Source organism: Podarcis vaucheri, assembly GCF_965113315.1.
Source record: "Podarcis vaucheri genome assembly, chromosome: 5".
NCBI classification, from domain to species: Eukaryota; Metazoa; Chordata; class Lepidosauria; order Squamata; family Lacertidae; genus Podarcis; species Podarcis vaucheri.
The window spans coordinates 41,203,951-41,218,442 of NC_138763.1; the positions used below are offsets into that span (position 1 = coordinate 41,203,951).

Sequence of the window (14,492 nt, forward strand, 5' to 3'; positions counted from 1 at the left end):
CTGGAGTGGTACCTATTTATTTACTTGCATTTTTGGTGTGCTTTCGAACTGCTAGGTTGGCAGGAGCTGGGACTGAGCAACAGGAGCTCACCCCGTCACAGGGATTTGAACCACCGATCTTCTGATCAGCAAGCCCAAGAGGCTCAGTGGTTTAGACCACAGCGCCACCCGCGTCCCTATATATAGTCCAAACTATAGTATCTTGAAAGCAGGGTATAAAAGTGAAAGAGGTATTCTGTCCATTCCAGAGGCTGAGATCCAGTTGGTGTAGTTGAACAAACTGACTAGTTCCTGGGCATGGTGGAGAAACTGACATGAGGGTCAGTATATCTTTGTCTTCAAAGATAGGATGCTGGAGATTAATCTAAACCCTTTCAAAGAGAAAATAGTCTTGGCCCCACTACCATAAGTTCACTTTTAAGTGTTCTCTCCTAATAATTTAGTTCTTATCTCTCAGTTTTACTCTGTTTTTCATGCATAAGGAACCAGCATCTTATTGAAAAGAATTCAAAATGTAAAAGCCTATTAAACATTTAAAAAAGTAACATAAAACAATGACATGTAGCAATCCCAAATAAAATGCATGTTTGCTGGATCCAGATGGTAAACAGTTGCTTTGATAGGAATGACCTCTTCCCCTGATATTGACATATCAGGGGGATATTGATATTACACAGTCTTCTGCCTTCTGAACAGGAGGAGGCGCCATCTCCCTCTCCCCAACTGATCCTGACTGTGTTCCATGAAGATTTGGGCCTGATCTGCTGTCATAGAGGCTTGTCTTCCCGCTTCTTTGGCTGTGTTTTTTAGTCAGTTTCTTGCCTTTTTTCACCCACCTCTCCTCTCATTTTTCTTTTTACTGTTGTTGTGAGTGTGTTTCTGGTTTGCTTTGAGTGTTTGGATTATATTTTTACCTCAGCACATTTTCACTTTTTTCATTCCAGCTCTAGTCCCTTCTGGTGGCTACAGAGTGAGGAGTGTTTTTGCTTTTTTATGTGCAGTGTCTACTTGGCCACATTTCTGTGAAGCAGCTTCTGGAGTTTTTGGCATGTCCTGCAAATAAACTAGGTAGCCATAGCATTTTTAGAACAGGCTTTGACTGCGCAATATCTGTGAGTGCTTGGCGGCGGGGCGGGGCGGGGAATTTGTTTTGCAGCCTCCTACACCATCTGCCTGGGCTTTCCAGATCACCATTCTCTGCTAGATCACCCAGTTTTGGCTCCTGCCATTTTTGCTGGGCATTCCAGCTATTCCCACTACTAAGATCACCCATTGTCCCCTTATTTTTGGCAACCTCAGCCACACATTTTGAGGAAGTGGAGCAGCTGTGAGGAGGGTCCCTTGATAAATTGTCTAGGCGGGAGTTCCATTTTGGAGCAGGGTTTTCTCCACACACACCTGCCATCCTTTATGCTCCATTCTGCTCTGTATTTATCAGTTCCCTTAGTTTTTGTAGTGGGTCTGCTTCCTTTTGGGGGCTATTGGCCTCATTGACCCCCTTCTTTAACACTCAGCAGAGGCAAGTTGGGTGGGCACAATTTCTTTTGGTCTGAGGACACATGCTGCCCCCTCTTATTTCTGTCATTACTCCTCCCTCAGTAGTTCTCCTACAGGAGTTTTTTGGGGGTGAACTTTTATTTAGACTCCCAACATTTCTGCCTCGGGGGGGGGGGGGCTATGTCTAGAGATAGGGTATTCCTCTCACTTCCTTTGCTGGAAGTAAGGGGTTTTGGAGGGTTGTCCCAAATCAGTGTGTCTCTGTGTGTCTTTGGGGCTTTTTAGGGTTTTGGTGCCCCTTATTTGACTAGTTGCATTTTCTTGGCCTGGGGTATCCTTTCCTTCCTGTTCTCATGTTTTCTCTGTTGACTGCATATTTGAGTGAATTTGTTTAGGGGTGTGGGGTTGTCTGCTCTGCCACTTGATTTGGTGAGGGAGATGGCTTATCCCCTGAGAGAGGAGGCAGAGAACTGTACGACTCTGCATGTCATCCTTATCAGAGGAATATTCTCCATCTGGATCCCCAATCAAAAATTCATGGTAAGAATTCCCATTTTCTAAACTATAAGCATTGATTGATTGCGTTTATATCCCACCTTTTCCTCAAGGAGCTCAAGGTGATGTATGTAGGTGTCCTCTCCATTTTATCCTCACAACCCTGTGAGGCTGGGAGTAAATCCTGAGGAAGGGTGCAGGAATATTTGTGTATTTCCCTTCCTTTGGAAAGCAATTAATAATATTATGGAGGACAGACCTAACAAATGGGTTCTACCTATGCCTGGCAAATGGAACCTCCAGTTTCAGATATGGCAGTAATCTGAATACCAGTTGCTACTGGAGCTAAACAATGGTAAAGGTTTCCTCTGAGTTCACCTTTCTGTGCTGTTTGTCTCCCTAATAGTATATGGAGGGAACAAACCATGATCCCTGGCTTAGCATTATGACTGAATCAGGGATTGTAGTTTTGTTTCAACCTCATCAAACCACTATCTCTAGTCAATCTGGAATGAAACAAACTAGGGTTCTTGATTCAGTCATAGCACCAAGCCAAGGATCACAGCTGGTATCTTTCAGGTGTGGGGAACGTTTGGCCCCAGGTGCTAGGTCAACTCTTGGAACAGATAGCCAGGGATGATGGGAGTTAATAGTTCCTCCACCTGCTATATGGGCTAGCAGGGAGGAGGCAAATGACACAGAAAGTTGCATTCATTAGAAACTTACTATGGTTTACCATGACATACAAACTAGAGAAGGCTAATGTCTCTATGACTGGCTGATGGGTTTACTTGAAGCATCTGGCTGGCTGCTGTAGGCAACAGAATGAACCTGTGATCTGATCCAGCAGTGAGTGCCCTTCTTATCAGCTAGATCCAGGTGGTCATGTGCATGCCTGCTATAAAGAATTGTGCTCCTAGAATAGAATGAAAATTGGATTCGTAGGACAGATAAGAAAAATGCAACCACACTCTTCTGTAAACATGCATTTTGCATGTGTAGAGTTGGTTGCCAGGTATAATCCAAAGTAGAATGAATGGAGGAGAGACATATTATAGTTCTTGATCAGGATGAACTCATAGGAAAATCTTTTCCAGGGGTTGAGCTAGCAGTAGCAGCTAAGTTAAGTAGGACTGAGAGTGAGATGCAGAAAGAGCAGCTACTGCTGCACTCTCCACCTCCATGACCTACAAATGTAGGCTTTTCATTTCTATCAAGGCAAATGAACATAGTACCTCTGAGTAAAATAGGTGTTAGGCTGGGAAGATGACTTTTTGCAGTTAAGTGTCTATTGGAGGAACAGCTTCCTTTTGCTTTTCTATATTCAGAGAACTGGCAAAACATGAAATGAAGAAAATTATCTTCTAAAGTTCACTTCAGGTCTGGTTCGTTTTCAATAGCTTAACATTCATGGGAAAGTCCCAAAGGTGTAAATGACTTAGACTATTAGGCATCAGTTGTGTATTCAAACTTTTTAATAGCAGCATGGGGTGGGAGAGTTGATGTTTATCATCTTGTACTTTGTACAGGTAGCTTAGGGATAGGTCTTCTGTTTTAAACTTGGCCTAAAGCTAACATGCAATCATATCTTGGGGTGATTCCCCCCCCTCCCAGCTTTCATCCAATTTACTCTATTGTCAGTAGGCTAGGTACATGTTGTAGCCTTTTCAGACATTGCTAGGTGGCATAATCACACCATTGACACTAGAGGCACATATGTACTCATTTTTTAAAGATGAAAGGGTCTTCAAAAACAGTTTAAGAGCTGTTTGATCAGGCTGAAAGTGCATGTATTTCACAGTAAGTTATGGCTTTTCTTCTGAAAACTGGCATCTGGTTCCAGCCTTTGTGTTTCTTTCCTTATCCTTTCAAGACTTTTTCACACAATGATTCAACAGCAAAATGAGAGGCAGAAAGTACAGAGACTTCTATTTACATGCATCCAGACATATGTGTGAGTTTATGAGCATATAACAACTTGCACAATGGGAGCACACATTTGTTGAAGAAAAATACAAAGGGCATAACAGCACTAGTAAGTGTGCGCAGTATAGAATGCAGTGAAAACAAAGTTTACTCTTGTGAATTGTAAACTATAGGTACATTATGGAATAAAGAAAAGGGAAAGCACTTTATGTGGAATGTGCCTCTGATACCTTGCATGTTTTAAGTGTCACTGACTATTCTGGATCTTCTGTGTAAAAAACAGTGGGGTGAGGTCTTATAGCTTGTTCTTGAGACAGTGCTGGAGAGCATCTTCCAGAGCATGGAGGACTCTGTCAACATTGTATTTAGTGGAGTTATAGCCCATCAGTCCTATTCGGAGAACCTAGTGATGAGATAATATAAAAAATCAAGTAAGTGTTCTGGAACTCATTCTCTTAGAAGGGCCCAGCCCTCATCTTAGTCTAAATGAGAAAGCGATTGAGTTCAGCATCTCAATGGCATGGAAACCATGTAAATAAGGTTAATTCTAATTAGAGGTATAAATAACTGATTCACTTCTCTTTCAATTCCTCTGCATCAGAGGCTAGGGTGGGGTATTACATGTCTGAATATTCATCTGCTTTCACACACAAAGCTAAAGTAGTAAAAGCCAGGTTTGCGGAGAAATAAAATATTTACAAAACGCTTTGCTTTTTGTTGAAAACCAGACAGTCCTGTCTTCAAGCACCTTAGTTTATTTCTCATTTCCTGCCCCGAGACAATGTCTACCTTGCCTGCTGAAGCACCCAGGCCTCCTGAAATCTCAATCCCATGCCTTTTCATAATGTAGTCAGTGATTTCCTTCCAGTCATATCCCTCAGGTACAAAGACAGTGTTGACTGTTGGAAGCCTTGCATCCTGAAAAATAAAGAGAATGAGTCAAAGGCACCCAGGTAATTTCTGAATGCATGCAAATGCTTCAATTTCCCAGGATTTCTAGCAAGCTGCACCATCTGGATGAAACGCCCTCACCCTAATGATTTCTCTCCTTGCTTGCATGGGACCTTCTCACAATAGGAATCTACACTCACTGACCATTTGTCTGTGGTGAGCTTGATTCTGTGCAAGGCTAGAGAGAATGGTTTCTGAGTGTTAAAAGTTGGCTTCATATATGTTTCACATTCCGTCCTGTACATTTTGGTTTTCCTATAATTTCTGGATACCTGTTGATTGGTGCTGAAAAGTGAGATGCTCATGCAGTAAATGATCAGCTCTCCTGCTTTCAAACTACATTCAGCTGTGGAAACACTATTGCCTTAGGTTGCTAGAACAAAGTCTCTCTGGCTTATCTCTGGTTCCCTTCTCATACCTCACTACCCTCAGTATATAATATTAAACAGGCCTGCAATTACTGTCATTGTCTATTCCTTTCTCCATCCATCTCAAAGCAGGTCCTATAAGATGCAGCAGCACACATACGACTTAGTTCTCTTGTTCACTTCAATGGTGGTTACTCAGCACAGAATGTGGAGCTAATTATTGTGGTTTGCATCCTACCGGTTCTTTCACAAAAAGTTGGAGGCCTAACTTCTGTAGCCCTGCACACAGGTCCAGGCTGTTCTCCTTGTGAAGCTTCCAGGAATTTTCTAGTCCCTGTATATAAAATGCACTTTTATTTTCATGTGTAGGAAATAAAAACTATTTCAACTATCTCTACATAGCAGGCATATTATATTAGGATGGACACAGTGGGTGGGTATTTAACTAAACAGTTCTGCTATCACAAGTACCTTTGACTGTGCAATGGAATTTCCTCTCTCTCATGTGCCCCCTAAATATGTTATTTGGTGAGCAGGGAGAGGAAGCTGCGTTGTGCAGCCGAAAGTGTATGTGCTAGCAGAATTATTTAATTGGATACTACCCTTTCATCTTTAAAAATGATAGGTTTGTAATTGAGTTTGGCTTTGACAGTTCTGACCAGTTAGCATCCAAAAACTCTAAAATTAGTATGGTACTCATTTGTTTATTAGGGTCCACATCATACAAAGTAATATACTCCTTACCAGTTGTGAATAAACCAAGGGCTTGCTTAGAAAGTAAGGCTGCAGCCCTAACCATGTCTATTCAGAAGTGAGTCCTGTTGAATAAAATGGGGCTTACGCTCAAGTAAGTAGGGTTAGGATTGCATCAGGCAGACATCAGCCTTCAGTAGTCCTCATTCTGCTTCCAGTCAAGAAAGGGTGATACTGGTTCTATATTAGTTCCTTCTATGAGAACTAAGGTGCTTCATACATTATGCAGCATTCCTCCCTCCCATAATTTCACAAGTGTTATAACCATTATTGCTTCCAGAAAATCATATAGGGGAGACATACTTTGGGAAGTCCTGGATGGACATTCAGGGCAAAAATTAATCTACTACACCTTTTAGGAACTCATTGACTTTTTATGCATTGTAAGTTTATTACTAATGAGGTCACAGTGAATATGATTGCTGAATAATATCTGGATACACTATAATATGCCCATTCTTAACTAAGCAGCAGAAATATCTTGATTTCAGTATCTTCCTTTGTTTCTCTACTACTTCAGCCTGTAGGTCTTTCAGTCTCCCACACTGACTGACCTTTTCTGCAAGAATTGCCAAGCCTTCTCGCAGACAGAAAAACGTGTTGATGGGTGCAGTATGATGATACCTGCAAAGATACATGCAACATGTAAGGGAGATGCTCAATTTGCATGGACCAATCTATCAGAAACCGCTTCACAATATATATCCTACCTATCAACACCCCACATGCCAAAACAAAATAGTGACAGGAAAGTGAAGCGAGAAAGTATTGTCATATTCTCAGTTGAAGCCTATGTCAAACTAGGTGCTGCCCAGTGCTTGTTTTTGTGCTTTGAATCACTCATTGTAAGCAAGCAGCAAGTGTGCTCTCTGTCTCTCTCCCCCCCCCCCAAGAGTTGCATGTGAGAGAATGAGCTGTTCCCTGCCATATTTCCATTCAAAGCCTTTTCTCTTACCCCACCTGCTTTCCCAGCCATATGATAGAAATATTGGGGGAAGGAATGGTAGTACAGATCTGTTGCTCAATAATGGTCCAGGGCCTAATCCATTTCTGGAGGCCAGGAAACTACTTTAAAAGTGAGGAGAATGAGAAGCCATAGAATTAGCTCTCACTTTCTTGGCTGATCGTTGCAGCCCCAGTATTGAGCCAGCTCCTCCATGTCCAGATAAAAGGAGATTGGTTTCGTCTTCCTACTGTAAATCTTCTTCCTGACAAAATGGAAATGCAAATATTGGTCACCTGAAGGAAATCTACCAGTGAATCACATTCTTTGTGCACCTCCTACCCCTAGTGTATTTGCTGTAAACCGCACAGTTCAGTGGGGGGAGGAAACTGGCTCTTCAGATGTTGAACTTCAGCTTCTATCATCCCCAACCATTAGCCATGATGACTGAGGTTGATGGGGGTTGGAATCCAACAACATATTTAGTTTCCACATAGACTAAATAGTGCCAATGTGTGTGTGTGAAAGAGCAATGGAGTGGCAGTGCCAGATCAGAACCTGGAACAGTCATAGAGGTATTGATTTTCTCTCCATGAGAATCCAGTACTTTGGCATCGAGGAGTCTATTAGAAATCCAGTAGAGGAGCAGACTATTGGAGCAGTAATGCTGTGAATTTTCCATCTCATGCTGAGCCTATGTGTATGTAAATTCAGCTTTAGATCACAAACACCATTATTCCCCAGTGACTTTCATTCCATGGAAGCCACTCACAGTTGGGAGATTGGGATGTATATAATAGTATTGCCCAGTGGAATTGATTCATGTGGGATTTTCAATGCCATGTGGCCTCACTTAACCCCTTTGTTAGAAACAAGCAGGAAAATGTAGATAATATGAGGTGCTTGAACCTGGAGCTTGCAAGAAGGCACAGAGGTTGAATTCTGTGAGATGTAGGGCTCACTTAGTTCAGTGAGTTGAACCCAAAGAATGGAATGGTAGGAAAACACCATGGCATTTTTGATAATTTGTAGAGTTTATGTAGAGCGTAAACAAGCTGTTGCAGGAGCTGAAGAGCATTTTTGGATGAGCTTCATTCTTCTCTCACAACACTTTAGTGCCAAGGTATAAAACAGTTATTTGGTTAGCTGCGGACCCCTTCTGCACATGGAAGTCCATTTTTGGATCCAGCTCAGTGTCTTTAGGAGGGAAATGAGCCTCCTATCATTTCCTATATCTCAATGACTGTCTTCTATAAAGCATTGACTTGCCTAATATCCAGTTGGAAAACATCTCCCCAAAACAAATATTATTTTGCTTACCTTGCTCTCTGGCTGAAAGAAATGGGTGAAGCACCAGGTGGTGCATTTAAGACTTTCTGGGAGCCTGAGTAGAGGATGTCAATTCCTGTGTGCTCAACAGGGGAGAAAAAATGTTAATAAGTGTTCCTTCACTATGGCAGATGTCCTGTTCAGTTCTGTGCTACCAGGATTCTTTGTGGAAAGTTGTGGCAATTAAAAATGAAATAAAGCCAATATAAGTGCAATATGTATAGAGCAGTGGTTCTCAAATGGTGGCCTGTGGACCACAAGTTTCCATTGCATGTCTGTAAAAACACAAATAACCATACAGCACCTAACACAGTGCATTACAATTGCTATAACAGGCATGAAAATTATTAAGTGGTCAAGTAGTCCATGGGAAGAAAATTTGAGAGGTTAGGCAAGATACTTGTTTGTTTGTTACTAATGTCATAAATTACTTCCCTAACCTGGTGACCTCCAGATGTTTTAGATGCACTTCTTCCTGGTGGGAGTTGTAATCCAGAACATCTGCAGGACACCAAGTTGTGAGAAGCTTTCATATACTTAGGGAGAAGCTTGGACACTAGTTTCAGATTTACCTACTCGTCCTCTAGAATGTGGCAAAGGCCAGAGAGCATCTCCTATACTATCTTTTGTATTCCTCTTCTCTTAGCAAACACACATCAATCTTCTGCCTTCTCCAGTGATGATGAAGGAAAGATGCATGTTATTCTGATTAGGAACCTCAAACCATTTCTACATCAATGGTAAACATTTGTGTTACTATGACAGATTGTTACATCTTAGAATCATAGAATCATAGAGTTGGAAGAGACCACAAGGGCCATCGAGTCCAACCCCCTGCCAAGCAGGAAACACCATCAGAGCGCTCCTGACATGTGGTTGTCAAGCCTCTGCTTAAAGACCTCCAAAGTAGGAGACTCCACCACACTCCTTGGCAGCAAATTCCACTGTCGAACAGCTCTTACTGTCAGGAAGTTCTTCCTAATGTTTAGGTGGAATCTTCTTTCTTGTAGTTTGGATCCATTGCTCCGTGTCCGCTTCTCTGGAGCAGCAGAAAACAACCTTTCTCCCTCCTCTATGTGACATCCTTTTATATATTTGAACATGGCTATCATATCACCCCTTAACCTCCTCTTCTCCAGGCTAAAGATGCCCAGCTCCCTTAGCCGTTCCTCATAAGGCATCGTTTCCAGGCCTTTGACCATTTTGCTCACCTTGCTGGTCCATAAGAATTGGAGCTCCACCCAGTGATGCTACAGCATCCACCAGTAGTAAACAATTATATCTAAAACGAGGAAGGAAAGAATAGAGATTTAGCATGTTATGGAAGTCAGGGCTTAACTTGCAAACAGGTCATCCAGATCAGATTTCTCTGTGTGCAAGTGCACTACCACACATTCTGTTGTTTTTAAGTCATATTCATTGCTATTTCACTGTTAGCCATTGATGCCAGTTGGCAGAGCTTGGTGGAATGCATCTGGGCTGGGTTTCTCTCTCTCCCCACTCAATTGGTCTTCCCCTGCTGCTCTCTCTTTTCCATTCTGGGCAGATGTGGGTATCCAGGAAGTGCACAAGAATGTAAGAGTAAATGTTAGTATCCTTATCCAACCAGTTACCATGTTTCACAGTGAGCAAAATGGAGGCTTGTACTTTTTCTGTCGTTGACTGAATATTAATTCTAAACAAACAAACAAACAAACAAACAAATACTGAGGTTTGAGTAAGAAGAAAACTTAGTTATGCTATATTAAGAGAGGTCCAAATGCACAGTGAACAAACAAACAACTTTCCAAAAGATATAGTAGGTGTGGAGCGCCTTGTGTCTTTCATTTGGTTTAAGCAATTGATAACAGCTCTCTTATTCAGATTTTCTAAGCATAGGGAATCTTTGGATTTAGGGAAAAGAAAGTGTGGTACAGCAGTAGTTGTAGGAGAATGCCACATGGGCAACGGGGAATTAACGGAGGCACAATGGGTTCACAATCCACACTAAGCTGAGGTATGGGTGGGCCCACGGTAAATCAGGCATCTTAGACTACAGCCTTGAGGCCTTTGTTTCTGAGGCAAATAAGTGTTTGACCTCCATGACCCACTGACCTGTGACAGAGTTCTCCAAGGCCATCCAGGGGCTGAAGCACTCCAGTGGAGGATTCTCCATGTGTGATGAAAAATAAAAAGGGAGCATGTGTCACTAAACCCTAGGAGAGGCAACAGGGGGGGGGGGAAGAGTCAGACAAGACAAAAAAATGGGAGGAGTAGGTGAACAGTAATATTCGCCTAGTAGGTGGGAGGCTAAATTGCTATGAACTGGTTGTCCCAACCATTTACATAAGAAAGACATAGACTGCAGGTTTCACTTAGAGTTGTATTTATGTATCTAAATTAGCTATATAATATCCTGCCTTTCAGGATACAAACTCTCCCAATAAACATGCTCTTTGCTGCTACTTTCAGCTACTTTGCTCACATAACTCACCTTTTCTATTTCTTCTAGAGTGAAAAACTCTCCAGGGGCCTTTACTAGCTGATGAACGTCTGCTCCTAAAATAGGTAATGGATTACAAATCATGTTACTTGAAATTTGTTAAAGGAGAAGCAAAGGACAAAACTGTTCCTAAGGCTCCTGGGAAGCACCAACATTCATTCCAATTAGATAATAATAAAGCCCTTCTAGGGGAAGGTAGGATATAATATTCTATATTTATTATTATTATATTTATATCCCACCTTTCTGCCAAGGAGCTCAAAGTGATGTACATGGTTTCCCTCACTGGTACTTCAATTTTATCCTCACAATGACCCTCTGAAGTAGGTTAGGCTGGCAGATAGTGACTGACTCAAAATCACTCATAGAGTGTAATTTCACTGGGTTTCAGTTTCCTTGGATTTAAAAGAAGAGGGCCTGACTAAGCAGCTTTTAGAGGCTTCACTTGACTAGTTTGGATTTTGCTGATCCCTGAAAAGGAATGAGACGTGTGCTAATAAGGACTGAGTATGCCTCAGTGCACCCTGAAACTATATTTGAAAAGTGGTTTGGACCAGGAGAAAATACAATCTAGACACAGGTTGAAGACTCTGGATTGTTGGTTCAGCTGACTGGTTATGACAGTGAGCTCCTTTGACATTTTCATTTGACGGCATTATGACATAAGGTGATTTGAGAGGTGTATGGTCCTGCCCATCTGTCAAAACTGACCTGCAGGGAATGAATCAGCTCTTGATCAGACCCTTGGTGTGAAAAAGGTTTGCTACCCCTGATTTGGCTCAACGAAGTCCACCAAAATAGCCAACACATGAGAATGCAAGTTTTAGGTTTAGGGGTGGTGGACTGATGGGAAGACAGCAAATCACTTCTCACTTGGTAGCAGTTCACAACAAGTTATGTTAAGAGAGCCACAGGCGCTTCTGTTTGAAATGGGTCATGTATTAACAAGTACATAGCAACACCTTTGCCAAAGTCCATTCAAGCTCCCTGGGAACCTCCAGAGTATATGATGATTAAACTTGGAGCAGGAAAGAAGTGTTTGATTATTAAAAACAAATTGGGAGGAATTCAACTTAGTGTTAAGCTACAGTCCCATAGTGGTGTACAAGTTGCAGTGGCAGAGAAGGTTCTTGTGGCTTGGTTGCACAGCAGATTGCAGTAGCCCCAATACATCCTGTTGCACTGGATTTCATATTATACAGCCATTATTCTCACCCTTACATGAGTGGTGGTGGTTGGTGTTTCAAATTTTGCATTCAGTATGGTTTTACAACTCTTAAGTTACTTTGAAACATTTTATGCAGTAAGCAATGAATAAACGAAATAAATAATACTATAAAGGAATGCTAGGTTTGAAGGAAAAGGTTCCAAAAAACATACCAAGCCTTTTGGCAATGCCAGTTGCACGTTCACCCCAAAATCCATTCATAGCTATGAGCACTTTGTCTCCCTGCTCCACCATGTTCAAGAAGGCTGCTTCCATGGCACAATGGCCGGTGCCACTGACAGCCAATGTGAGAGGGTTCTGTGTCTGAAATGCATACTGTATTCCAAGCTTGATCTCATCCATTATCTGAGGGCAACAGAGAAGATAATCAGTGTTCAAAGAAACTTTCCCAATGCTGGCAGTGCACGTGTATTTATGTCTGTGGATTCTGACAGTGGCATTCATAGGAGGAAGAGATAACAGTGTGGCACCCATTAAAAGTTTCTATACAATTTGATGGACAAACGAGAACAGCCAGAAAAGGCTGAACAAAGTCCAAAATGCTGTTACGGAAGAGAATACTCCCACAGTAGAGTTACTCAGCCACAGTTGAGATCCTGCTCTTGCTTCTTTATTTCTTTGCATCATATAATACATTGATTACTATCACTTTATGAACAGCCATGCTCCTGTGTAAGTGGAAATGTTGAATCCTAAAGCCTCACACACCCTGGTGAGAATTAAGTAGGTTTTTTGATAGAGCAGATTTCAAGCATCATAAACACAGAAGGCGTCTGTATTTATACACAAGTCTGCTCTCATGGGACCTCAAAATGCAGGTCAGCGTGGAACTCCCTATTTCTTAACATGGCTCCTAGCCAGATTATACACAGAAATTACATGCCTCCAATTTAGTGATATATTTGCCTGCTACTAAGCCTGAGATCACTCCCATGAATAGTTAGCAATCCTTTCTGGGTAATGGATCTCAAAGGAATATCTGTCTTCCTGACTGACATACACAAGAATAAGCACCATGAGATCTAAATAGCAGAAGTTTGTCTAGATTTAAAGAGTTGGGTTTTCAAAGTTTTATATTTGCTTAGTGAATCTAGATCAGAGGGAAGCCTGAGACTCTCATGACCTCAGTGGAATCAAGTTCTTAAAAATGGGGAAATAACCAGAAATAATAGTCCCATCACAGAGCAAGAAAATCATGCTTCTGGTTATCAAGAAATTCTGTGGCTAAATAATAATGATTTTCCATAAATCTAGATTGTATTAGTTAATAACATTACTTTTGATTAAAAAAATTTAATCCATAGACTAATGAATAATTAGTCAGGGTGATACTTGAAAGCTGGAAAAGCATTAAGTAGAAGCTGAAGTAGGAGCACACAAGGAATTAGGTAGGATTTTATTTCTTACCTGGATCATCTCTTTGTGGACATGTCCTATGAGCTGTCGACAGCCTGCAGACAAGATCCGGGGAGGGCAATTGGAGGGCCCAGGGCCCAGCAATAACCTGTCTGGAACAGACAGTGGCTGTAGCAGAGGTGCTGGAGGTGGCAGAGATAGGTTTTGAGAAGCCATGGTGCGGCAACACTGAGTTAAAACCAGAGGCCGCCGAACAGGAGTCCAACCTGCTGCTTGCAGCACTAGGAACACACTGCTCACCCCTGACCTTAAATACATGGCAAGCTGGGGTTGAGCAAAACAAACAGATCTTAGATCAGATAAATGCTAGCACACCTCCCTCTTGTTTCTCTCCTCTTCTGAAAAATCTTCCAGTTATTGTCATTGGTCTCCAAGCTCCTTGTGAATATGAGCTTATCTTTAGAACACAGCCTCCAACTTACTTACTCCTTGGTTTTCTCCCAGAGAGTTCTGTGCTTTCTAATGCCTTTGGCCTTCCTTGCCTGGGAATTCTACACCTGTTAGAAGCTGGAAAGTTAAATATCATGCAAACAAAGATCTGAAGGAGACTTATTTTCCTTGTTCTTTGGGCAACACAGAGAAGCTTCCTATGCTGCCTCAACTTCTGTAGAAGTTGCTTCCCTCACAGAACAGAGAGAAACTGGACAACTAGACCATTATGTTTGGTTCTGTCCGAAATCCCTGAAACTATATAAAATTGAAGTTTCATTCTTTATTCTTTATTGTAGTTGTCTAACACTGGTCTGTTGAGCAGTCACTGGTTATAGTTTGCCAGGAACAGTGAATTCTAGATTAATAATGGGGTTAACAAGTAACTGTGCTTGCCTGCTTATTGGCAGTGCCTGACTGAAGAAATCCCCCCTCCCCGCAATAAATAGGGTGACCTGTGTGTTATTCTGTGTTCCTTTTTTTGCCTGACTTGCTCCTTCTTTTCCCTCCAACCCATCCTGTGATCCACCCTTCAGCTCTGAAGCTTCCTCTGCCTCCGACTGTTGCCTCCTGCCTGGTACAGTTCCCCACAAATCACTAGCCCCCTCTCCCAAGTCAGACACCAGCACCCTTTCTCCCTGTACGCACTTGTCAGCATTCTGCCAGTCCCTGACA

At 42.0% G+C, this 14,492-nt stretch overlaps 1 protein-coding gene and 1 long non-coding RNA gene across 4 annotated transcripts in view; one reads left to right on the forward strand and one right to left on the reverse strand.

The window, feature by feature from the left end:
• The first annotated feature begins 353 nt into the window (after nt 1-353).
• The window catches only part of LOC309532046, a 38,067-nt gene continuing 23,928 nt past the window's right edge, over nt 354-14,492 (forward strand). The window contains exons 1-2 of one of the 3 annotated variants that reach the window (XR_014219548.1): nt 354-2,037; nt 10,754-10,809. This is a non-coding gene — a long non-coding RNA (uncharacterized lncRNA). Of the gene's footprint in view, nt 2,038-8,623; nt 9,003-10,753; nt 10,810-14,492 lie in introns of those variants that run through there. The other 2 variants (XR_014219549.1, XR_014219550.1) reach the window with 2 other exon arrangements.
• On the reverse strand, nt 3,919-14,077 carry AGXT (alanine--glyoxylate aminotransferase). Its single transcript, XM_082221869.1, has 11 exons — nt 13,380-14,077; nt 12,125-12,317; nt 10,736-10,800; nt 10,357-10,457; nt 9,474-9,544; nt 8,254-8,338; nt 7,103-7,198; nt 6,545-6,614; nt 5,476-5,571; nt 4,708-4,836; nt 3,919-4,321 (listed from the first exon to the last, which is right to left on the reverse strand). Exons 1-11 carry the CDS (start codon nt 13,644-13,646, stop codon nt 4,214-4,216), a joined length of 1,281 nt encoding a protein of 426 aa, XP_082077995.1. The 5' UTR covers nt 13,647-14,077; the 3' UTR covers nt 3,919-4,213.